The sequence below is a fragment of the Platalea leucorodia genome (genome assembly GCF_965183815.1).
Source record: "Platalea leucorodia genome assembly, chromosome: 3".
NCBI classification, from domain to species: Eukaryota; Metazoa; Chordata; class Aves; order Pelecaniformes; family Threskiornithidae; genus Platalea; species Platalea leucorodia.
Window position 1 is genome coordinate 73,170,587 of NC_138825.1, and position 26,461 is coordinate 73,197,047.

General features: G+C 39.4%; 1 protein-coding gene across 1 annotated transcript in view; it reads left to right on the top strand.

Moving 5' to 3' along the window:
- Window positions 1–954: 954 nt before the first annotated feature.
- GOPC (golgi associated PDZ and coiled-coil motif containing) overlaps window positions 955–26,461 on the top strand; it is a gene marked incomplete at its 5' end in the record, with an annotated part of 29,078 nt that continues 3,571 nt past the window's right edge. Inside the window, 7 exons of the mRNA XM_082307602.1 lie at window positions 955–1,248; window positions 16,038–16,202; window positions 22,490–22,665; window positions 22,948–23,113; window positions 24,347–24,442; window positions 25,237–25,401; window positions 26,080–26,260. Coding sequence (XP_082163728.1) covers window positions 955–1,248; window positions 16,038–16,202; window positions 22,490–22,665; window positions 22,948–23,113; window positions 24,347–24,442; window positions 25,237–25,401; window positions 26,080–26,260 — 1,243 coding nt within the window. The remainder of the gene's footprint in view (window positions 1,249–16,037; window positions 16,203–22,489; window positions 22,666–22,947; window positions 23,114–24,346; window positions 24,443–25,236; window positions 25,402–26,079; window positions 26,261–26,461) is intronic.

Consider the following 26,461-nt stretch of genomic DNA (forward strand, 5'->3'; position numbering starts at 1 on the left):
ATGGGCATAGCTGCATTCATCAGTGCTTCTAGAGATGCAAACGTGCCTGGGGCAGTCCTTTTTATACAACACTTGCAAGTTTGCATCAATGAATGTATGCTGCAAATCCAGCTGTGTGGGTTGCACCTGCTCATCGCGCTGGTGAATACAGTAGCGAAGGCTTCTCTTCCCACTCCCAGAGGAGGAGGGAAATATGTACATTTTAATAATTTTGTGGGTATTCCAGCTATTGATACTCCAGCCTCTTGCCCCCCCCCCCCCCCCAAAAAAAAAAAGTGGAATTTTCTGGAAGACCCAAGCGACGCGGGGGAAGGGCCTGTGAGGGGTGTGCCGTCAGGGAAACTGACTCCCGCCACGGCCTCAGGCTTGTTCCCAGGTGGGGACCCCACAGGAACGAGTAGCCAGCTTCCTCAGGGGCAAGGGACGCGCCTCAACACGACGATTAAAGGTGAAAAATGCCAAATGCAACGTAAAAATAACATTTCTCCTAGCGAAAATCTGAGTCTAGGCCGCGCCCCCTCCGGCCCGGCCCGGCCCGCCCCACAGCGCCCCCTGCCGGCGCAGGCTGGGGAGGGCGGCGGCCGCGATCGGGGGTTCGGGGCTCGGCCGTTGCTGCCTGCCGCCGCTTGGAGTTGTGGCAGGCAGGACGAGCCGCGCGCTGCTGGCCGCCGGGCGACGGCGCGCCGCCTCCGGAGCCGCCTGTCAGCGCCGCCGCGCATGCGCGCCGGGCGCGTTCCGCTCGCTTCCCTGCGTGGCTGCCCCGCTGGAGCCGGGCCGGGCCCGCCGCCACCGCCGCCGCCGCCGCCTTGTCCTGCGGGGCGGGAGGGAGCGGGCCGCGGGGGGCGGCTGAGGCGGGGCGGGGGCTGAGGCGGGGGGTGCGGGCCCTGCCCTGCCCGGGGGGCCGGGGCGTGCGAGGGGAGGGGGCGGCGGCGGCGGCGGCGGCAGCACAGCATCATGTCGGCGGCGGGCGGCGGTTCCTGCGGGCCGGGCGCCGCGGCCTGCGGCGGGGCCGCGTCCGGCTCGGCCTCGTCGTCGGGCGGCGGGGTGTCCATGTTCCGCTGGCTGGAGGTGCTGGAGAAGGAGTTCGACAAGGCCTTCGTGGACGTGGACCTGCTGCTGGGCGAGATCGACCCCGACCAGGCCGACATCACCTACGAGGGGCGGCAGAAGATGACCAGCCTCAGCTCCTGCTTCGCCCAGCTCTGCCACAAGGCGCAGACCGTGTCCCAGATCAACCACAAGCTGGAGGTGAGGCGGGGGAGGCGGAGGCGGCCCCCGGGGGCCTCCGGTCGGAGGTGGGGGCGGGGGGGCCGCGGCCGTCGGGGCCGGGGTCGGGCTGGCCGGGGGCGCCTCCCCCGCGGGGTGCCCGGCGGGGCCCGCGGCCTGCCCGCCGCGGCAGCGAGGGTCTCTGCCGAGCGCCGCGGCCGCTGGGCGCCGTGCTGGAAGCAGCTGAGGCGGGTTAACCCGGCCCCGCGCCTGGGGAGGCTGTGTCCAGCCCCGCGGGGTTCGGGCCTGGCCCCGCCGATCCTCTGGTTTTGGCGATTACGGCGTGGAGCCAGCAAAAGTTCTCTTTGGTGTTGAAAGCAGCAGGCTTGAGCAACAGATGCCGCTGACTGGTCTTCTATTTGCATGAAGTCCCTGGTGAATGTGGAAAGCCTTTTAAAAACAGGACAAAGACATATGATCAAGATGCTTAAAACTTATAGTCAGCAGTCAAAATGAGGACATTATTCCTGCTTGCCAGTCAATGAAACAGAAAAATGGATTGAGGGTGGACTCCGACAGGTACTCTTGTCCCTTCATGCTCCGAGGCAGATCAAATAGCTCTCTGCCAAACTTAGTGTCTGAAAATTAATAGCGGAGATCGCACATTCTGTGAGGAGAATAATAGCTGTCCTTACTGTTGGAAAGTTTTCTTCATGCCTAATCCAGAATTTCAGTCAGGGTGGGAAGAAAGAAGCGTCAGCTGGAGCCAAGCTGGCTGGTGCCGATGCTGCTCAAGAGGCAGGGCTGCAGGTCCCGTGACTTGTGCGAGAACTGGAGCGCTCTGGAAGGAAATTCTGGGGAACTTTATGGTCATTTTATAACTGTCCAACCTGAGTTGTCTTTGGTTTAGTAGGTGATGTCATTTGTCTTGTCCTGAACACCTGTGGGTGTTAACTGCCCTCCTGTCTTTCTGTTACATATTAGAAAACCGTTGATGTGTCTTCCCTCAGTTGGCTTTTCCCTGGGCTAAAACCCTCCAGTTTCTTCAATATCTCTTGTAGGCCATGCTTTTTAGTGTTGTATTGCTTATTCTACTAACTTCTAAATATATGGGAATAAGGAGAAAAAATTCTTCAAAACTGTGAAGGTACGTGCTTTGTAAGAGCTTCAGTAGACAGGTAAACCACAGAATTCAGTTCCTCCAGTCCTTTGTGCTATACTTATTATAATAAAGGAATTTAAGAGTCTTCAAACAGTAACCTGCTCTTCTGAAGTTCTGCCTTGGAGTAGGAAGTAAAGTAAGTAAATTGGCTTTGATTTTAATCAGGTTTCTTCCTGGTGTGAAGACACTGTTATGCAAAATAATCCCCAGAGTTCAACAGAGGAACAGGATATTTCAGAGTAGAACAAAGACTTCATTAAACTAGGAGCTTTTTTCATTGCAGTCTTTATTTCACCAGAACACTTACTGTGTGGTGTTTATAGTATTCTTTGTGTTTGTATTGCTGTGCTGTCATATACGTTGTAGTATTGGGTATGTATATATACTATCAACCTATACAGTACGCTTAATTGTATAGGCACAGTAAAATAAGATTTATGAGTTTATAGTAGACAATCAGTATTTATTGTAAATTACACAGGGATGGTGGGTGTTGTATACAGACTTGTAAAACAGATGAGTTTTCAGGTTATTTTAAGAGAATGAGCCGATGCTTCGTAAATATTTCTTTGAAATGTTGTTTCAAGCTTAAATATTTTGAAAGGAAATGATAAAACTCTGATCCTGAAAGGTACCTTGGTATCTAAAATTGTTGGGGGCACCTAAGTAACTGAAGATCTCAGATCTCAAATGAGTTGAAGAGCAAAGGAGCACGGTTAGTAGCTGTAATAGCGTAATTACTGTGTATGTCTAAGTGCATGAAGTAATGGTTTGATAAAAATGGTACTGAGAATCCTGAGTGAGTGCTTTAGAAGTGAATAAAAAGTCTTTTATTTTGTGAAATATTTTTATTACTGATACTAGTATTAGGCCTCATGCCTATAAAGGAGTTTTTAGCTTTCAAATAGACCTTTAGAAGGTTATAGTATTGTCTTGAAGGTTGTTAATTTTAGGACCTCATGATTATTAGAGTCATAAACTTGAAATGAAAACTGCCATTTAAAATCTCCAAAAGATGGAGCTGCTCTGTTGAGAATGAGTGTCTTGTCTTTTTATGCGCGCAGATGTCTAGTCAAAAGCCTTAGTGTCCTAAACGAAGGATACAGTTACATATTTTGAAAGAAGTCACTAACGCTAATACTGGAGTTTAGGATGGGATCAATGGATTTACTTTGTTTTTATAATGCAAGTTACTGTGTTTCATATAACTTTAAAAATGGCAATTATTTCTTAATAGCTCACAATTGCAACTTTGTAATGCTTGTACATTTTAATACAAAGCTTTCATCACGTTCATAAAAGTGTCATTAGTCATAGTTTACTTAGGTACAAACACTTATTCAAGCCAATAAATTAGATCCATCTTCAGAAATATGCCTTTATTTGGATTAAAATAATACTTTGACTGAACGTGTCAGTGACTGGTAAAAGCTAAGACTTTACTGCTACAGCTGCGTTTGCCTGCTGTTGTCTTACTGAATGAGTGATATTATTTCCTAAAGGAAAATCAAACAAATAATTAAAAATGATGAATATCATTCCATTGTTTGTGGGTTCCATTTCCTTGACCAGAATTGTTGGGTCGTCTTATAATATTACAGACAAGAATAAAGAAATGCAGTTCAGACTTTGATTTATCAACTTTATCAGCTTAATATGCATTCTCTGATTGATACAGTTGCTTTTAAGAGGCACAGCTTAGTTGGTTTGGTGGGTGGAAGCTCCTGCTGTAGGACTTTGGTGCAAAAAATGTTTTGGCATCATTGGTGTATACCTACCGCTAGAGAGATGAGTCTAGGTAAAATACTGTATGAGGGATGTTTCTGAATAGTGAAAGAAGTATTCCAGGAAAAAGGTAGTTTCCAAAGAGGGAGTTACATGTTGCCAATTCAGGGGTAAGTTATTTTTGAGAGGAACCTGAAGGTATGCAGATGCACAGTGGATGTATGTGGATAAGTGTACTTGTGCTTTAGAGTGGTGAAAGGTTATAAACATACTACTGTGCTAATAACATTTACAGTCCTCAATTAAACTTATTAAACAAAAGGGGAGGAGGATTTGTTTTCATATTTTTCCTGCTGGTCACAGTAGGACAGAGTTGAATTAATGAGCTTATTAAAGAGGGGAAAAAAAGTGTTAGGTGATAGAAGCTACCGTCTTTTCTGAGATCAGCCTTCACTTCAGTATGAACAAATGAAGAAGTGTATCTTGATGGAGGACAGTAAGGGCCTCGGGCTGTTAAAAGGAGATGACAGCTATTTTAAAGGAGATTTTTTGTGATGCTCTGTCTCTTGGAAAGCATTATAATCAGCAGATGCAGGCTGGCAGTCAGTGTGTGAGATTTCAGTAGATTTTTAATTGAGAGGAAGTTCATAGGATTTGTTTTTCCTGTTTGACTGTCACTTGAGGTGAAAAAATTGCATGATGCTGACTGTGACATTGCCTAAATGTCAATTTAAAAAAAAAAAAAAAAAGTTCTGTATATTGCAATTTTGTAGAAGTAAAAGAAATAGGTCAATGTGCCAGTGAAAACTGAGCTTGACTTTGGCACTTTGACTGCCAATCTGATTCTGTAATTTTAAATGAACAAGCTAGAAAGGAATGTCTGGTAATGCACACCCTGTGTCTTGGCAGTTGTGCTAAGCCAACATACGTGCTAAAGTTAAGGCAAACATTTAAGTATATGTCTAAGAAGTTAATTGCCTGTGCAGTTTTATGTCCTTGATGGACTTGGAATCAGTTAGCAGGTTTAGAGGAACATGTTCCTATAAGCTGAATTCTTCTGTAAGTAACTTTTTACTGTACCAGCTAAAGCCGTAGTATTATGTAGGTAATCTGAAGATCCCTATTAAAAAAAAAAAACCTGAAAACCAAAAAACCTAAACATAGGTGGCTTTATGTGCATGGTGACTTTTCATATAGTGTGCGAGTCCATCTTACGGAGCACACTGCAGAATTGTAGTCCTGCTTTGTTGTTTAGCAGTACTTTTTAAACCAAGGTAGGACCATGCACCTTCTTATGAGGGTCTGTTTGGATTTTTTCCCCTTTCTCCTTTGCCTTGTGGTGAGAAATGCACCTGTTGAAGACGAAGATATTTCTTTGCCCCACGACAGATGTGTCTATAAAACTGGAAGCATAGTTGCAACAAGTTCATAAGATAAATAAATTGTTTATTTTTTTTCAAATGTCATAAAAATTGCGAGTATTTACGGAGATGTTATTTTATTAATTACAGTTTTCACTCTAAATACTTTTTTGGAGTAGAAATCTGTTGGTACTAGATAGAATGTGGTCTGGAATTCTATGCAAGTTTAACTAGATTTAGTTTCAGTCAGCATGTAGTAGTGTTTTCCTTTTCTCTATCTCATTTGTTGGGAGTTACCAAAGAGTAAGTGATAGGGAACCAGTATTTTAGTTTATATTTCTTAGTTTTATTTACTGAATTATATTGCATAGCCAGTATGACTTTCAAAATAATGGCAATAATAAAACTACCAATATGATTTCCTAAAACAGATTTGTGTCTTCTTAATAAACAACTAGAAGCATGGACAACCTGAAAAAAAAGTCTTTGAGGCAGACAGAAATTTGGCACTGGCAGCGAAGTGTACAAGCAGTGATTGAGAAAAAAAATGTAGGTGCAAACCAAATGATAGAGTCAAATATGAATTAAATCAGTGGCAAGAAACAGTATGTAAAGCGAAGTGAAACAATAATAGGTTGCTGCAGTAACAGGTATTTTAATCATAGAGAATGAAAAAGATTCATGAAAAAGTGACTGGCATATAAATGTTGGTTGATGTATCCATTTATGTAAATGGAACCCAAATTTTTAAGATGCTATACATGTATTATTGCATTATCTTTTAATTGTTGGGAGGAAAAGCATAGCTACGCTACTGTAGTGTTTATTTAAGGAGTCAGTAGTCATAAATTTTGTCATTCATGTTCTTATTAGCCACATGATAAGGACCATTTTGTGAAATTTAAAGCTTTAGCTAAAAACTTAAGTCACATATGTCCTTTTTGAGGTCACAATAATAATGAAATAAAGGCTTTTAATTTCATTTAAAAATTTGTAAGTACAGTCTTTTAAAATAATTCCTTGAAACAGGCTAGTCATTTTCATCATTGTCAAGTGGCAAGCATTCTTTGGTTGTGTTGAAATCGGGGTTTTTTTATCAACAAAAATTATGGTTCCCAAGTGTATCATTTATTCAGAAACTCACATTTTGTACAGTGCTGTCACATTGTTTAGTTTTGCAAGGAGCACAGTGAGATTAATAGGGCTCTGATCTATTTTGTGGTTTCTCATTCTAACCAGTCCATTAAACTTAATAGGGTTGTGTGAGAAATTGCAGCAAATGCCGTTTAATAGGCAGGAAGAATCAAATAGTCAAGACTGAGGAAGGGTAGAGTGTTCTTGTCTTTTGGAGAGCCGTAGTTGAAGTGGTGAAGTGGCACTGGTGAGATAATGGAGGCAATCCTTTCTTCCAGCAATTAGAGAAACATAATACATAAGAGTTTTGGATACCTCACATCTAGGGGCTGATGCCAAAGTTAGGGGTCCCCATGAAAACTTATTAGTATGTGGGCTACGTGGTTCATAACTGTGCACGACAGGCTCTGTTGTTGTTGAACCAGCACCACTTGCCTGCCTGGTGTCTGTGAGTATGTTTAGGCCTCAGGCTGTAGGAGCTACAGCTGTCGTGTCTTGAAAAATTGTTTTCTATCCTGCAGTTGTGTAATGTTATGGGAACACTTAGGAATAATGATTTCATTGTTTGTAAAGCATAATTAGGGGGTTTTTAACCTACTTTTGCCTTTAAGCAACATTTCTGTCTTTGAAAAAGTGCCCCCAAAATGTAATGTTAAGCAAATATGCTAGTGTCGTATCTTGATACTTACGTTGTTTTTTTGTGCATATACTGGGGCAGAAGCCACAGAGTAATTGCAGAATTGTAGTGTGCTCTGTTGTGTTCCATGATCCTAGATCCTTCAGCCTCTGAATCAGAAGGTTAATAGTCCCGATCAGGAGTGAATGTTTAAATACATAAAAACATATGTTGGTAAACTTTGCAGAGTCTAGCATAAATTATATGAGGACATGCTGCCGAAGAAGTAAAAATGCCTCATATGCTTTATTTGTCTATGAATTTTGGTTTGATTCCATGGCAAGATTCATAGGGACCTCTCTTGTAAAATTAGCTATTAAAAATAACATGTATCCGAGGTGTTTTATTGGTAACAGAATGAATGGAGCTTGTGAAATCTCCCTTCCTGCTGATTTGTGGGGAATGATTTGTCCTAATGCAAGCATCGAGCACTTTCTCAAGTCACTAAGACCTTCCAATTCAGGCACTCCCAGCTCTCTCCTGTGATCTGTGAGTTTCCACAACGCAGCATCCTTTGCCTTTTCATCTCCTTGTGGTTTTGGTTAGTTGGCTGGACAAGAGGCAGCAGCACAGTCACTGGCTCAGAACTGTGCATGTGGTGCCTAGCCACCCTGCTGTTGGCTCTTGTCTCTGGGTGGATTAAACAAAGTATCTGAGGTCTCACTCTTCCCACTTTTCCCTCCATGAGGGCACCAATCATAGAATCATAAAATCGTTTAGGTTGGAAAAGACCTTTAAGATCATCAAGTCCAACCATTAACCTAGCACTGCCAAGTCCACCACTAAACATGTCCCTAAGCGCCACTTCTACCTGTCTTTTAAATACGTCCAGAGATGGGGACTCAACCACTTCCCTGGGCAGCCTGTGCCAGTGCCTGACTACCCTTTTGGTGAAGAAATTTTTCCTAATATCCAACCTAAACCTCCCTGGAGCAACTTGAGGCCATTTCCTCTTGTCCTATCGCTTGTTACTTGGGAGAAGAGACCAATCCCCACCTCGCTACAACCTCCTTTCAGGTAGTTGCAGAGAGCAATAAGGTCTCCCCTCAGCCTCCTTTTCTCCAAACTAAACCACCCCATCTCCCCCAGCCTCTCCTCATAAGACTTGTGCCCCAGACCCTTCACCAACTTCGTTGCCCTTCTTTGGACACGCTCCAGCACCTCAATGTCCTTCTTGTGGTGAGGGGCCCAAAACTGAACACAGTACTCGAGGTGCAGCCTCACCAGTGCCGAGTATAGGGGGACAATTACTTCCCTGGTCCTGCTGGCCACACTATTTCTGATACAAGCCAGGATGCCATTGGCCTTCTTGACCACCTGGGCACACTGCTGGCTCATGTTCAGCCAGCTATTGACCAGCACCCCCAGGTGCTTTTCCGCCAGACAGCTCTCCAGCCACTCTTCCCCAAGCCTGTAACATTGCATGGGGTTGTTGTGACCCAAGTGCAGGATCTGGCACTGAGCCTTGTTGAACCTTGCACAGTTGGCCCCGGCCCAACGATCCAGCCTGTCCAGGTGCCTCTGTAGGGCCTTCCTACCCTCCAGCAGCTCAACATTTCCACCCAACTTGGTGTCATCTGCAAACTTACTGAGGGTGCTCTCGATCGCCTCGTCCAGATCATTGATAAAGATATCGAACAGGAGTGGCCCCAATACTGAGCCCTGGAGAACACCACTTGTGACTGGCCACCAACCGGATTTAACTCCATTCACCACCACTCTTTGGGCCTGGCCATGCAGCCAGTTTTTTACTCAGCGAAGCGTACGCCTGTCCAAGCCATGAGCAGCCTGTTTCTCTAGGAGAATGCTGTGGGAAATGATGTCAAAGGCTTTACTGAAGTCTAAGTAGACCATCATTAAGCTCTAGACAATTAAAACACTACCTAATGTACAGGGCTACCTCACCGCCTCTCCTTCCTTGCCTATCCCTTCTGAAGAGTTTCTAGCCATCCATTGCAGCACTCCAGTTGTGCGAGACATCCCACCATGTTTCCGTGATGGCAACTATGTAATCGTTTTCCTGCTGCACAAGGGCTTCCAGCTCCTACTGTTTGTTGCCCGTGCTGCGTGCATTGGTGTAGATGCACTGCAGTTGGACTACTGGTCCTGCCATCTTTGTGGTGGGAGAGGCCCTGATTCCTATGGGACCATTCTCAGGTGCTTCTGTGGTTTCTAACACATTCATAGCCCTTGTATCTTTGCTGTGGCATGGATCTCCATCCCCTGCCTCCACTGAGATGGGAGACTGAAGGACCTCGCTAGCACCCTGTCCCTCAAACATTGGCGTGCCGCCCCCTAATCAATCACTCTTTGCTACTGAGCAGCTGTTTTGTGCAAAACTTGTCTGTTGTAATCATTTAATCTTTAATCATTTAACTTTAATCATACACACCTTTGCCCCCTTAATGGATTTGTTTGAATCTTGAAAATGGATTCAATTCAAATCAGCCGGGAGGGAAGGTGAAATAGGGAGAAATGTACATATACAGATAAAATGATGGCACTAGACTGCCTTGTTTAGGAAACTAAGATAGAAATGATGAAATGTTACCAGTTTTTGTGGTTTTTTTTATTGCTAATTTGCTTGTGTTCGATGTTTCTTGAAGTCCTAGCTGCTGGCATCTAGAGATGATATGGTGGAAAAAAAATCATCCTTCATTTAAAAAAGACAGTTTTCAGACCTTTATGAGTTTAGAAGGCTTGTTATGAGAATGAATGAGGTGTACCCTAATGTTCTGAAATGAAAGGAAAATGAAAAAAATCTTTAAAGAATATTTGCTACTTTAAAGGCATTTGATGAGTACTTGACTTATGACTTTTAGTCACTGGAGGATGGCAATATGATGGATATTTTTGTATGTATCTAGCTTTCCTTTGCTGAAAAATCTCGTGTGTTTTCTAATATGTCCATTATGCTCAGTCTTTTTTTGAGCTAGAAATTGATATGCAAAAAAGTGAATCATTACAAGCCTCGAAAAGCATTTATTACACTCTGATGTTGAGGGAATTCAGGTCTTCCTCTCATTTTTATTTGGTGTGGTGAATAATGCCACTGCCTTGTCCCAGGCCGATGACCTAGCTTTCCAGTTAAGCTTCGCTCCATTTTGAGTCCTCATGTCTGGGCAATGGGTAATTCTTAGATATTTCTTCATATCCATTAGCTCAAATAAAACTCTTGTCTGTACTGCAGAAATTATTGGAGTGACAGCTCAGAAAATGAAAAAGCTTTTCCCAAAGCTAGAAACATTGTCATTATTTTATCTGAGGGTGCCATCTCCCTGTTTGCCCCCCCCACCTCTGCAACTGGTTTCCCTTTCAGTAGTGAGAGGTAGCTGGTTTCCTGCCGGCAGGCTGTGTTAGCCACCATCACCCCACTTCCTCAAGCTGTCTCGGTCTGCGTGTGCTCCCTCTGATGCTTCGGATCTCGGAGGTCGCGATAGTGCCATCTTCTAATGCCTCATTCAAGCAGTGATGGTTATGGGAAATGGTAACTTGCGGTTTTAGCGTGCCATCTGTCCACGTCCTGTTGTGCAGTTCTAGACACAAATGCCTCTGTATTTGTGCTTCTCTTTCATGTTATATTTATTCATCATTTCCTTTGTGTATTTACATTGTAAGTTGTTCAGGGCAAGGTTGACATTTTTATTCCTCATTGTGGTCAAACTTAGCATAGGATCTTTGAGTATGGCTCTGAGATCTAGAAATAAATTATATTTGTGTAGTTGTTCTAACAATCACTTTTCTATGAAAAATCACAGGCGGATGAATAAGTAGTTTTTTATGAGAGTTCAGAGCAACATATGAAAAAAATGGTAAGATATGACACAAAATAATTGGAAGAGACCTCAGTGATGTTTATTTTGTTTCTAAGGCTCAAAGCCCTCTGCCTCCTAATGAAAAACACTGGTTAAGACTTCAAGAACTCCATGACTGTCAGTGCAATCAATCCCAGCATTTAAGCTGAAATTGATTATATTGACAGCTTAAAATACATATTTAGCATGAGATCATTTATATCAAACACAACTTTTTGATAACTCATAACTGCTTGAATAGGAAATAAGAACTGTTGATTAAAAATAGAGGGACGTTATGTCTGGACTGTTCTCTAGAGCTTTTTTTTTAACATTTTTTTCAATAATATTTTTGAATGCTCTGCGGAATAAGTATTTGTCTGTTGCTTAATGCCATGATTTATTTTCTTTTGTATCTTATAGAAAAAAAGGATAATTTATAAATTCTTGAGTTATTTCAATTGAAATTTTTTTAAAATTTTCATAGGTGTAAGATCTCTGTCAAATAGAAAATACCTGGTAAATGGCAAGATATGCCCCAAAATTGATTAAATATTTAGTCAGCCTTTCAAAACTATTCCTCTGGTATCATCCGTATGTTAGATTGTTTGGAAGATAAATATTGAGTTTTACTATTTGATTAATTTGACTAGATCTGCAATTTACTTGAATTGTAGACTTTTATTTAGAGTTAGAAATAGCTTGATTATGGACCAATGGAGTGATAATCTAAAACAGTAGCTGTTTCTGAAACAGCATGTGTTTACTGGTACTTTGTGGAAGAAGAGAAAAAAAACAGACTTGTGGGACTACCTTTCCTCCCCACACCCCAGACAGATCAGATCAGTATTAAAGGTTGGTTTATTTTTTTATTCAGAACAGCAAGGAGAAAGAAGGTAATAAACCAAGGAGTACGTGTTGTATAGTTGACAGTGTATGGATTTTGATTGGGACAGTAAATATAAAGAAATTAACAGTACTGTGCCTAATAATTATTGATAAATTGGAGAACATGCTTGAATGAGAAATTTAGAAAAATAAGTGATTATTTAGAAAAATTTAGAAAAATAAGTGATTCCGTCAGCACTGCTGTTCTTTTTTTCTTAGTGTTTTCCATAGCGTCTCATTTATGTAGCTTCTCAAGAGTTCTCAGTTAGCAGCTAGTATTGAACTGAAACATTTCTCAGAAGGCCTCAGGAACAGTTAGTGATCGTTGTCCCCAGACAAGAGAGGTGGGAAAAGCGGAGCATTGAAACAAATGGTCTGACTTCCTTTAGTAAAGAAGAAACTTGGTTATTTTCTGGTTGATTTCAGTAAGCTTTGGCTTCCGTTGTAAAGCCCAGACCGGGCACTTCCCATTGCCATTGGTACCGAATTCCAGTTATGGATCTTGGTCTGAGAAAAGTATCCAAGACTTCAGCAAGTCAGAGACAAATGAGCGTATCTCGAAAGGCGTTGACCTTACCAAGCAGTGTCAGAATAAAAGGAAAAAAGAGCTGTGCAAATTCCTTCTCCTTCATATCCTGTCTGCTTGATTCTCCAGTTCTCTCTCCATCTGTGCTATAGGGCTAGATGTAGGTTTTCATGATTAAATCGTACTTCCATGAGCCACAGTCCAGTCCTTCTACTAACTGTGTGTTGCTTGGGGCATAGACTCACAAATGAGCTAGCAGAGAGAAACTAAGGTGTTACCTTGCAGTGTGATAGTTGCTAATGCATGCTAATTGCTAATCTGCACAGTTGTATACTGCCCTAAATACAGAAGAGTTCCTCTTTTGGCTGAATCAGAGAGTTACTGCTCAAGGATGTTATGAAAGTAAACATACTGCCTTCTTTTCAACCTCTGCCCCTTATTGTTCCCCAATGAAAGTTTCTGTTCTCTATTTGTTGTTTGGTGGCTCTTCCTAATCTCTCCTAACCGTGAAGCTCAATGGTCTCCTGTGGGTGGGTGTTTGTTACTTCTGCCCCATCTGGCTTCTCCACAAATTCTAGAACAGTCAAAACCTTCAAAATAAGTGACGTCTCTCGTTCGACGGTCTTGTTGGAAAGTACATCCAAAAGCTACCAATTAAAGGATTGGTACAGTTGCTTGTGCAACATTAATTTATCCTCATTGTGCTTCTGCAAATCAACACATTATAATTATATGAGCTGGCACCATCTTTTTCTGTAGAACCCCTGCCTCGTGCAGTGAATGGTGCTCTTGGAAGGCATGGCCTAACCGATAGTTCTTGTTTGTACTCAGCATTTGCTGTCTCTGCCCCCTCTCTGGTTTTTGCTGAGTAGCTTCCAAAATTGAATGTAAAGCTGTTGAATTTCCGGTGGTCTTTCCATATGATTCCTTTATAACAAAGTGAGGGAATGTGGATAAAAAGCAGTGCTAGTGAGAGTAATACAAAGGAGAATGAAGTGAGCTGGCCAAGCTGAGAAAGGCAGAACTTCTGTGAAATAATGTAAAGATTTGTCAGCCTTCGTAGAAGCAGATCACAAGATTTGAAACCAGGTTATTGTGTTTGCTTTTCGGTGTGACTCTTGTATCTGCTTCTGTTCCTGGGGATAGATTTATGACTTTTCATAACGTGAAAATAGATTACTTCCATGATGTGTGCTCATACCATTTCTCATTTTGCTCTCTTTATTAAAACAGCAGGATACGAATTTAAATCCTGGGTCATAGGCAGAGTACTGTTTTTTTTTTATTATGAGTTTGACAGTCTGTTTGTGATCCCTTTGGAGCATCATGCATGTTGCAAAACTGGTAGCCATCATTCTTGCTGCTTTGTAATTTGCACAACTTTTTTTTCCCACAAGAAGTCTGTTCTGTTCCTTATATGCCATTCTCTACTAGGCAAGGCTGGACAATATTAAACTGGTGTATTTTATCTGTTCTGCCACTTTCTGCTTCTCCAGGCATTTCAAATTAGAAGGGATGAGTGTGTGTGTGTGTGTGTGTGTGTGTGTATAAAAAAGTAATAAAAGTTAGTACGTTAGCTGTTAGTACCTGTCTAAAAGAAGGAAGACATTAGTGGTCTTTTTTAAAAGTAGAAGTAATACCATTATACATTTAATAATAATAATAATAACAAAAATAATAAAGTAGAAGTAATATTGTTATACATTATGTGCAGTTGTGACTGGGTCAAACTGTGGCTTCATTGTTAAGGTCTTAGTTATCTGCTCTGTACTATATCATCACCTCTTAGGCTGGTGATTTTTTTTTTTTTTTTTTTTTTCCTACTTTAGTTCGGGTGTGTGTCTGCTTTTGAGCATAGATAATCCATAGCAGAGAGACTTTAGCAGTGGCTGGTCATTGAGGAGAACAATGCAGTTTTGTAAGTAAGCCATTTCTCTAAAATCATATGGCTTTATGGTATTTTAAATATCATCTTGCTGTAGAAGGCAATTTCTGCGAGTTCTGTGAGGGTTTACAAATGTTTCAAGTTTTTTGTCATTCTGGCAGTTAGAAGGTGGCAATGCATGCAGCCCCGTTCTTTGACAAAAAGCAAATGCTAACCTGGTCTGTTGAGGCTCCATCTAAGTGGACAGAGAGAGGTGATTCTGCTCCATTCTGGGGAGTCTGGTCCGAAATCAGCAGAGCTCATGGGCAGGGTGTCTCCCACCCTCCGGTCCTGGAGGTGTGGGGCAAGGGGACATAGCTGGGGGCAGGAAGGGAGATCATTCTTCTTGGCAGCAGCAAGCTGGAGATTGGCTTGACCCACCTCGTCAACTTGCACTCTAATTTCGGTGCTCTGAACCACCTCTGGAAGAGCCTACTTATGTCTGGTAATTATGCTGGAGGCTTAAGGAGGCTGTCTGTCTAAATTATGTACCTAAAGTTAGACCCAGTAAGTACTCCCCACTGATAGCCAAATCCTTCCTGCCTTTTTTTTTTTTTTTTTTTTTTTTTTACTGATACAGACCTTTTAAATGTGATTGTTGGCTTGCAATTTGATATTCAGTGCAAATTTGAACATTAGTATAATGTTATTAAATTATCTAAAATAACCTAAATATCTGAAATTATCTAAAATGTCTAAAATAAAGAATCAGTAGCGCTTCTGTTTGGCTTTTTAGTTCCGAATTTTTGGAAGCAAAAATGTAATCTGAGAATTTACCTAAAAACATTAAAATTCCATTAAATTTACCTAAAAACATTAAAATGATTAAAATTCCCCTCCCCTGAGATCATAATCTATGTTTATTTGGGCAAATAGTAGCTTTAAAGCTTATATAAATGTTTATATATATATTTATATATATAAATGTTTACCTTATAAAATGCTATTTGAACTTAAGGATAACCAGTAACCTGGTAAACATGTTAAAACTTGTTCTTATATTCCAGATACACATACTACATGTAAACTGTATTTAAAATGTTTCATAACCACTTTTTTAAGAGTTAATAACTACTCCTGGTTTTCTACAAATGCATTTTAGGGGCATGTTAATTTACGTCTTCTGGTTTGTCCACCTCGTTTACTATTCCAGTTAAGCTGTTGGTAACAGACCAGTTGTAAATTGGGTTATTTGATTTCAGCATTGCATTAATAATTGTCATTTTACTTTGATCAATAATTTTTTTCAATTAGATTTAATAATTTTTAAGTTTTAAATTGTGTTGACATTGCTATGGTTGTAAGTCCTACGTAGGTTTAATGCCGTTGCCCTGTTTTGGAGTGGACATCAACATCGCATGCCATTGTCTGCATGAGGAAAAACCCAGCTTTCGGCAGCATGGTTGTTTGATGCTGGGTCTGTGGATGGATGAATTTGGTGGCAGTTGGGGAGTAGAAAAGCCTGCAAATGATCCAGTGCTTAAGTTGGGCTACAGAGGAACTTGTGACAGCATGTACTCTTATCTGTATTACACTGCATATAGCATATATGTACCAGCAAATGATATATCTGTGTATCACAGTTCTGATGACCCGATTTAATCCTTGCTCTAATTACTATGATGGATTATATCTTCACAGGCACAGTTAGTTGATCTGAAGTCTGAACTGACAGAAACGCAGGCAGAGAAAGCGGTATTGGAAAAGGAAGTGCATGATCAGCTTTTGCAACTCCATGCTGTTCAACTTCAGCTACATGCCAAAACTGGTCAGAGTGTTGATTCTGGGGCTATTAAGGCAAAACTGGTGAGTATGGTGGCTTGAACGGAGGATTATATTATAGTTTTCCCTCTCCTGGCTGAAGTTCTTTCTTGGAAGGTGCGAATAAACTGGTTACAAATTTTCACTTTAAAAATGTTAGAGAGTGTTAACTTTTCCTTTTTTAAATAACATTTATGGTTGGTTGTTAGCAACGATTAAAAATAGCATAACATCAAAATAATGAATAAGAATTTAAGAAGTTTTTACATAAACCGTTTTTTAGTGGTTTCTTAAAGTAGAATAAGAAACTATTTTGGCAGTTTATAAAGCTTTTCTGGATACAGAAGTTGCAAAATCTTCCAATATACAAATACAACCAAATCTTCACGTATCTTAAAAAAGCCTAAAGTGAGGTAAGTCTATTGTTTTTATTGTAGTTATACTCTGCTAAGAGTAAGAATGGGATTGCTCTGCCATACAGAGAGAGGGTAGATGTCATCACAGTCCTCTCTCTGTCGTCATTCTTTAAGCATGCTGCAGATGCATCTACGGAGCTATCCATTGCTACCTGCAGCAGACTGTCATAGAAGAACTCAGTAAACCACTGATACTTTTGTATGATATGTTTTTTAGAAACTTAGACCTTTACAAAGCCCACCAAAAGTTAGCAATAATTAATCTGTGCAGTTAGTTGGCATTGATAACCAGAGTGTAGTCTGCCTTGTTACTAGCCTCAGCACAGATTCAGGCTCTAATACTGAGACTTTGTAAATTAGAAAAGTAAAGTAATGTTGTATAGATTGTGGTTTCTAACTGTTGGCGTAAATCAAAGTCTAGCTCTCTGGCTGTTTTTAAAATTGCTTCACGCGTTGGTTGCAAATACCTAGTCCCAACATATGTGGAACATTAGATTAGTCTCCTCTGCTATTTTGTCCTGTTAATTAATGTATAATAAAACACAGTAATAGGCTATAAAGCTTAAACGCTATCTAGGCTAATCACTGAATAACAGGAGTAACCCAAATTCTTCCCGTTTCAGATCCAAAAGCTGTCATTAGTGCGATGTTCCTAGGTCTACATACTCACATATTCAGTATAAGGGTAACATTTTCTAGATTGTCTGCACATAACTTATTCTGGATTGAATTATGATGAAGTTTCTTCAGGGCTGTTGATAAGTTTTATGGCCCTGTAAATAAGCGTTAATTAAATATCACCAGCGTTTTGTAAGTGTTAGGCTGCAGGTTTATGTGTAGCCAATTTTTTAAGCCAACACATCACTGTGAGTCATTTCAGTCCCTAAATTTTATTAGTGAGGCTTAACTTCTGAGTGACATAGAGAGTAATACTTCTAACCTTTTTGTTTCTCCTTACCTAGTTATAAACAATTTCTAAAGATATATTAAATCTCCATGCTATTGACAGCAGTCTTTTTCCGACAGGTGAAAATAAATACATTTTATTTACATTGTTTCAGATTTTATCATCTGTGTTGAAATTTAATTTTTTAATAGCCTAGACTGATATTCTCTCCTTAATTCCAGTTAGTTCGTCCTTTTTTATGTAAACATCAGGGCTAATCTTTTGAGTTTGCTATACTTTGCTTTTAGGGATTTCATAGTTCTAATGGAGAGGAACTCACTTTTAAACTGTTCTAGGTACAGAAAGCTATACAGGTCTGGGCAGCTTGAACAAGCAAAACTGAAGCTGCTTAAATGACAGTAAAATGGGAAGTCTGAGTTTTAGGTAAATAACAACTGTGGTGCTGACCTTCTGGCAGTCAGAAAGCCTCTGAGGGCACAGGCGGACTGTGTCAACATAGCATGCGATGGGGAGATAAAGTTCTGTGCGAGTTAACTTCCTGCTCGCTTTGTTAACGACAACCGCTCTTCTTTTGTATGTAGACTCAGCATAAATGTATACTCTGCAAACTGTGAAATTGTACACAGTGGTGAACTAAGACATCTTAAAATGTTTCAGACTGCTAAGCAACTGATAACATCATGTAGTTTAGGCTGAATCCCTTTTTAGGAGTGGTTTATCTGCTTAGTCCAGGCACAATAACTCTTTCTTTGTAAGTGTGAAGTTGCCGAGTGGAATTTTTTTTCTTGAGTTTTGCAGTTAATATATCTTTTTTGCTACTTCTCCCTGTCCTTTATGTCCCTCTTGTAATACATATTTTGTTATTCTTTCTGAAAGGAGAAAAATCTATTATCTGTATAACAGATGCTATATTACAGAATATATTTTCTATGATACTTTCAAAATTGCTTTCTTGGATTTCACATTATCTTGCTATTCTTTATAGAGATTCTTGGTATTTTAAGAGAAAGTATTGTTTTCAATACTACAATAAGGTTAAAAATTTTAGTAAGAGTTTTAATAACTTTCATTGCAAAATACCAGAATTGCTGCTAAGTACAATTATAGCAATGTGCTTGTTCTTTATGCCTTCTAATGAAATATACAATCTGCTGGTAAATTTCTTTTGGAATAAGTCATTTGTGTTGTTGCATTTTCTTGAAGTTCCTATTGCCTGTTTCTCTAATTATGGAACTCTTTTCTTCTGTCTTAAGTCTGTCCTTTCTGTGGATGAAATGGTAAGTATGCTGATTGCCTTTTTTATGTTTAAGCAGTGCTTTTGTTTTGTGCAACCACTTCTATATGTTGGCCCCAGAAACTGGCAAAACAGATCTGGCTTTTTTCTTCTTCCTGTCTGTTGGCAAGGTGCTGTGTAAAGAATTTTCTTTACATTTTAGTTTTCCTTTTCTAGTTTTGCTGCCCTCTTTCCTAAGTCTGTGTGTGTTTTATTTATTACTGTTATGGCTAATTTGGGGTGATATCTGACAGCTTGACATTCTGAAAGATTGTTCTGGCAGTATTTCAGAAACTTTTAAGGTGTTATACAATTTCTAAAGCATAAACACTGTACACATCATATCAGTATGAGGTATTTTAGATATTGTATTTTTTGAAAAAATCCTGTCAACTTTTCCTTGTTTTCCTCAGTTCTTTTTATGGGAATGACTTAATATGATTTACTGGCTTGTGTAACAGCCCAAAGCATATAAACTCAATAATACATAGATGAGAAGTGATGCAAAGTTAACTTTTATCTTTCGGTCTTTCACGGTGATAGACTTGGAAGGTTTTTACACGGCTTTTGTTATGTTATATACCTCCTTATCATTGCTCAGTATTTGCTCTTTGAAAAGCCAGAGGATAGCTGGTAACTGTAAGCTTTGATCTTCAATATTGCAGTTACATTTTTGGTTTGGTGTTTTTTTTATATTACCAACAGAAAATATAGTTTATTCTCTTTTGCAGAACCTATGCAATACTGTGAACACTAGAAAGCATGAAACAATTCTGTAACTTCCTCAATTTTTTAAAGATTTTTGGAGACATAACTCATCTTATGACAGTCAGTCAAAAAAAGGCATGTTCTTTCGGTACATCGTCAGATATTCTGTATGGCAAACCTTTGATTTTTCTTTGTGGTGATCAGTTGGAGACAGTCCGGAGTAGTGTTAAGAATGGCTTCTGGGTATAGTTTTCTACCTCAGCCACAGAGTAATAGTCATAGTAATGGAGAAAATAGGAAAAAAGACAATTCTATGGCAATCTTTGTGCCACTCCCCCGAGTGCTAGGCAGTTCATGGCCAATATGTATATACGTGTAAAGTACTCATAGAATCATAGAATCATCGTTCTTCATATTTTAGGTATAACATTTAAAATGCGTGACTAGAAGTGATTCCACTTAGAAATATAACATTTGACTTTTTGTTTAAATTTAATTGAAATGAGGAATCAAATTCAGAGAAAATAAATGGAAAGTTTCAGTCTTGAGAGTTTTTAAGCTGGCTACTTCATATAACTACAGTAAAGTGTGCTACATGGAATTTGCTAGGGTAAGCAAATATCTTGGATCACTTTAGCAATTCACTTTTCCAGGGGAGGCTGGAATTCTTCCAAGGAACTTATACATCTCAAAAGCTTTTTTCTGAATAGAAAACAGGACTGGGACACTCTAACAAATTATTGGCAAAGATATTATGAATTTTTAGTTTATGACTTTTTATTCAGTAAATAAATCACAAAAATATCCAATGAGGAAGAAAATGGAGGTTTGGGTGTGAATAATGTAGCTTCTTATGTCTGTCAAATTCTAGTCTTTGTCTTTTTGTATTTGTCAAATAAAAGATGTTCTAAAAGTGAGTACGTACATAAACAGGGGGCCTATACTATTTAGAGCAATATTGGCAATGCATACATAGCTAACATAAGTGTTACAGGAACAGTGTAGCTGTATATGGACTCTCCAGCTACTGTAAAATGAGCGTTATGTCTGAACTGTGACCGTTCTTACCGCTAAAGTGTGTGGCAGAGGCAACGCAGCGTGTTGGCACTCTTGAATTCTTGTCATTGCCTGTTGGCTACTGGCAGTGGATGTGAATTAAAATAGCCCAAGACCATCATAATAATAGAGACAATTGGCATAATTTTAGAAACTCCTATTCTTCAAACGTAGATTAGTTCAGAAAGAGATTTGTTAAGAGTCCTCTCACAAGACAGCCCCCAACCCAAAGGCCAGAGACCAGAAGAGGCTTTGTGTGAGAGGTTTTCTAATGTGCATGTGGAGTCAAACCTGATCTGAAACTGGGTCAATATGGGAATTGCAGGAAGTGAAATGCCAGCGATTTCAAGCAATCTTCGTGCCACTCCCCCTGAGCAGCATGCTAGGCAATTCGTGGCCAATATGTATATATGTGTAATGTACTCATAGAACATAGAATAGTTAAGGTTGGAAAGGACCTCTGAGATCATCGAGTCCAACCTGTTAACCTAACTGCCTGGTCCACCTCTAAACCATGTTCCTAAGCCATGTCCCTACTCCATTTGTTTAACCTGATACAAGTACTTAACAGGTGAGGGTGGTAGTAGAGTCCATCAAATTCGGAGTTGTCTTTCTGGCAAATAGCTATAAGTGCCTATTGTGAAAATACCTCTCTTTGGAAGGACCAGCCTTGCTTAATATCTCAAATGCAGCAATATCAGCCATATTCATGGTTTTATATCCAGGCTTGGAATAACGAATAAGCATATTCACAATTTGATAACAGATTTGTCTTGCCAGTTCTGTAAAATTTTCTTTCTGTCCTATCGCTTCTTTAGTAGCAGCTCCTGGTTTTGTTTGTTTAATAATGTAATTGGTACGAGTACAAAGAACACTTCTAAGGTACTCTTAAATGTCTTCAAAAGTGTATTACGGTGAACTTAGTTTTTATTGCTATTTCAGTTCACAGACATTTTTAAAATGGAACAGTAATAGATCCTGTCTCTCTACTGTTTTCCTGGTTTGCAGTAATTCTTTCCCCCCACTTTGTAAAAGGGATATAGAAAAGACATACAAGTAAGCAAATGTGCTCTTCTTAAAGTAGATTTTGTAGAATAGCAATGTGAGTTGAGCATACGAATTCCTTTGACTCCGGTACTCTGGATCTTAGCAAAGATAATGACTATGCATTTTCTGTACATTTGAGATGGACCACTATGGAAGTAATTTGTATTTCCATAATTCCTTTTTTGGGTGGGGGGAGAAAAAGGGAAAGTACATTTCTTAGAGTGGTTTTTGTGTGGTTTGGTGTTTTTTTAACAAAGCTATTTTGCACTAACTTCTCTCTTAAGTTTTGTCAGGGTAGGCATCTTCACGTGTAGAATCTCTGGCTTTAGTTTTGTGATCTTCAGAGTCTGATTTGGAAATGTCCTTGGCTGAACATTCCTTGGTCGTTTGCATGAAAATAATTGTCATTTTAAGGATATACAGACTTAAAGAACATTTCTTTGACATCTGGTCATATTAAATATTGTATTAAAATAGTTAAAGAATATTATCAAATTGAAATACTTAGTGGTTTTCATTTTTAAAATAATCTTCTCTCTCACTGTATGAATCTTCCATTTGAACACAGGAAAAAGTACGGGCGATATTCAGGCTACATATGTTTTGCTACCTGTGTGTGACAGGGAGAAGCACTGTTGCTAGTTCCAGTCCTTGGACTTTGAACCAGTATATGCATTTTGTGCTAAGGAGTTGTAAGCTGGATAAAAATCATGTCAGGAGCACAGAGTTGAATGCAAGGCCTCCTCTCCCCAGAGGGGAGTATGCAAACCACTAGCTGCAGTGCCAGAGTCCCTGCTTTCATTTTTTTCCTGCACGCATGTCCTGTACACAGGAGAATTACTTCACATTGTGTGCACAGAAACAGCAAGTGCTCTTTCATTATTAACTTTGATAAAATCTTTCAACTTTTTTTTTTCTTTTTAAGGAGAGAGAACTTGAAGCTAACAAGAAAGAAAAAGTGAAAGAAGCTCAGCTGGAAGCTGAAGTGAAGTTGCTGAGGAAGGAAAATGAAGCTCTTCGTCGACACATAGCTGTGCTTCAGGCTGAGGTTTATGGAGCAAGATTGGCAGCCAAGTATTTAGATAAGGAACTAGCTGGAAGGTATGTAAAGTCAATCCATGTCCCTTAGCATGAGATGTTTTTTGTTGTTGTTTTCTTCCTTTTCATCCCCAGAGGCAGGTCTAAAGTTAAGACTAAGTAGGAAAAGTCTCAGATTTGCAGTTAATGGAACAAAATTGAACAAAAAATCCCCACAGTTATTGCACTTGTACTAGTTGCTGTGTGACTGTGTGCTGTAGCCGGATGAAGTGTATGAGTTGTACAATGCATTGATTTTCCAGTTGTAATATAGCATGTTGTTTTACTCCCTTTGTCATTATGTAGGGTCCAGCAGATTCAGTTACTGGGCCGAGATATGAAAGGACCTGCTCATGACAAGCTCTGGAATCAGCTTGAAGCAGAAATACACCTTCATCGTCACAAAACCGTTATTAGAGCTTGTCGAGGTCGGAATGATCTAAAACGACCAATGCAAGCACCACCAGGACATGTAAGTTGAAAAGAAGAGCTCTTCCTCCATAATTTCCAGCATTTGTGGAAAATAGATATGAGTTATTTCTTCATTTTTGTGATTGTTTTCACTTCAATATTGTGTTTTTTAAAATGTCACTTCTAAATATGTAATTCTTTGGTATGCTGAAGGACAGTTTTGCGCTGAATGGCGTGTCCCCATAAATGACCACGAAAGATGATACAATTCCTTTGACTTTACCTAGGAACACTCAGTCCTTTTGAAAACTGAGCTTCTGCTATGTGTGTGTATAAATATGAATTTAACAGCATAAGTTTGTTACGTAGGTTTCAAAGTGGGAGCTAACTTATTTACAAAAAACAAGAATAGTAACATTTTTAGGATTAGATTGAACTGAAATCTATTTTAAAAAATTTTTTTGAAGTCCAGATAAATTGACATTTTGTAAAATAATTTATCCCCTCCCCCCCCCCAGTACTTTTGAAAAATAATACCTTTAAAAGGCATTTCACTGTGAGTAGCCTTGGTAGAACTCACCCAACTTGGCCTATATGACCTGTTAATCACCCCAGTGTTCAGTGCATAAAACCAAACATTTTCAGGAAAGTGCTTTACTTTGATCTGTTGGTCAGATGGATCTTACTGCTTATGCTGCTAATTGCGTGTAAAAATACTGGTGGACAAACAAGTGTATGTGTGATTTTAAGGGTTGCATATTATTATGCATAATGGCAACAGCAGCTTAACAAAAGCAAAATAAATACCTTGATTTATTTAGTCTGTCTTAGTTTTGAGTTGAATGGCTTTTGGTATGGTTTTGTTTTTATTATAGTAAAAATAAACTTGAGCAAGCAACCTCTTCCTTGGGACTGTATTACATCTTCTATCATTTGATTAGTTTTAAATTGCAGTTTACATCATATAACTTTTCAGCAGTGATCAGCATTCCTTCATGTAGTCCCTTATGTTTTCGATAAGTGGCTGATTTCCTTCTTTTCAGGTTAAGTTCTGTGTTGTGTATCACTTGGCACTGAAATAATTGAAATAATTATTCTCATCAGGAGTGCATAGTGAAATCTTTTCTGATTTCATACCCTGTCTCTAAAGGGGCACTGTAAGTTTGTCCTGCCTGGAGCTAGTTTAAAACTCTGTTGCTGATATACTGCCTGTATACAAACCAAAATGCAGAAATGCATCACTTTTTGGTTCACACATTTATATTTATGCTATGTTTGTCTTTTATCAAACTAGGATCCTGATGCCTTAAAGAAGAGTCAAGGTGTTGGTCCAATCAGAAAAGTTTTGCTAGTTAAAGAAGACCATGAAGGACTAGGAATTTCAATCACAGTAAATACTTGCATTTATTTTCCATTACACAGAAGAAGCAATTTAAATTTGTACTTGTACTTCTGTAAAATATGCGGATCAGCAAATGCATTGTTAGAACATACGAAAAAAAGTATACACAAATCCATAGCTATGAACATAGAACTTGAAGACTCATTTTGATAGATTAGGAAATAGATAACTGCTACTTTATGTAAAACTTAAAATTTCGACTTATGTTTAGGGTGTAGACACTTCAGCAGATTAGCCAGTGGTGAATTTCGGGTGTGGTAAGTCTGTAGAAAAGCAGAAACAATCTTGAGAACCACCTTCCAAAGCCTAGCTGTTGTGGTTGTAACTTTTTTTTGAAGCATCGGTATTGGCATCTCACACCTAACAAAAGCTGTATGAACTTTTTACAACAAATTTTGAAAATGCTGACTATTACACTTTTATTCTAAATATGAGTATTGTTTCTTGCAAGTCAATATGGTGCGTGATATGCTTTTTTAATGAGATTTTGATGTTGCCTCATCAGCTTGTATACAATTTTTATACTTCTATTATTATTCAGAATTGTCTCCTTTGACTCTTTGAGTATATATTTGAAATTTGTCCATTCTTTTGCGGGGAAGAATAATTAAAGGAAGCATCTCATGCGTTCTTCTTAAGTATTCTTCTTGTCTGACGCATGCTTTCTAATTTTCTATAATGAAAGTTGAAATAAGCACTTTAAGAGCAACTACCAGAATGTTGATTTTATGCTAGTGGACATCTCAGTTAATTAAAATCTACTTTTTTTGTTGTTTTTATAGGGTGGGAAGGAGCATGGTGTTCCAATACTGATCTCTGAAATCCATCCTGGACAACCTGCTGATCGATGTGGAGGACTGCATGTTGGTGATGCTATTCTGGCAGTAAATGGAGTTAATCTGAGAGATGCAAAACATAAAGAAGCTGTAACTATTCTTTCCCAACAGGTCAGTTGGGACCTGTTGTCCGTAGGCACACTTAGGTGCTTCCTGTGTTCTGCCTACTGAATTACCTTGAATTTTAATGTTTTCTATTAAGCACAGTGTTATGCAAAGCTACGGTGATTCCCAAAGCTGTATCACCTTACACTTAATCCTCTTATGTCTTGCAATTTAAGGAGAAAAGTGGTGGGTCAGGACTGGTTCAGTTAAACCTGTGTATTGGCTAATGATTCTTCAGTAAGGCTGATGGAAATCAGCTTGTTACATTGCCCCACAGAAATAGTTATTTAGTGATATACGTTTTATTCTTTTATGACTGGACAGCTCCAGGCAAACTGTTTCTCATATGCTTTGTGGTGTAGAATCTTCCTGCCTTGCTTCCCATCTTCAGACAGCTAACAGGTGCACTTAATTTATCAGAAAACTTACTCATTAGAAGTTACTGTTTGAAACGTATTGGCACATAACTAAGAAATTCAGGTAATTTGGTAAATCTTAGCTATAGAGCTGTACTTCTTTAGTCAGTAAAAACTTAATTCAGATAAACATCTAAAATATTCAACACGACTGTAAACGTGTTTACAACAGTAAAATGTATTTGTTTTAGTAACCCAGCTCATCTTGGTAATCCTATTATGTAGCTGTGCAGTAGTAAGTAAATTTGTAATTTTCGTTGCATTTTAGAGAGGTGAGATTGAATTTGAAGTAGTGTATGTTGCTCCAGAAGTTGATTCGGATGATGAAAATGTAGAATATGAGGATGAGAGTGGACACCGTTATCGTTTATATCTTGATGAATTGGAAGAAGGTGCAAATTCAAGTTCTAATAGGAAAGATGCAAATGTGGACGTCAAACCCTCACAAGGTAAACCTTCTGAAATGTGTTACATGTAGTTTAATTCTGAAGTCTCAATATGCAAACCAATTTCTGGAAAACACTATTTTTATATTCATTGTGAAATTAATCTACTGTTAATTCAATTAACCTACTAGTAGGCTGTCAGCTCTTTTGGTTGGTCCCTCACTTATTGGCCTGGTTTACTTAGAAACAACTGAATTAACTGAA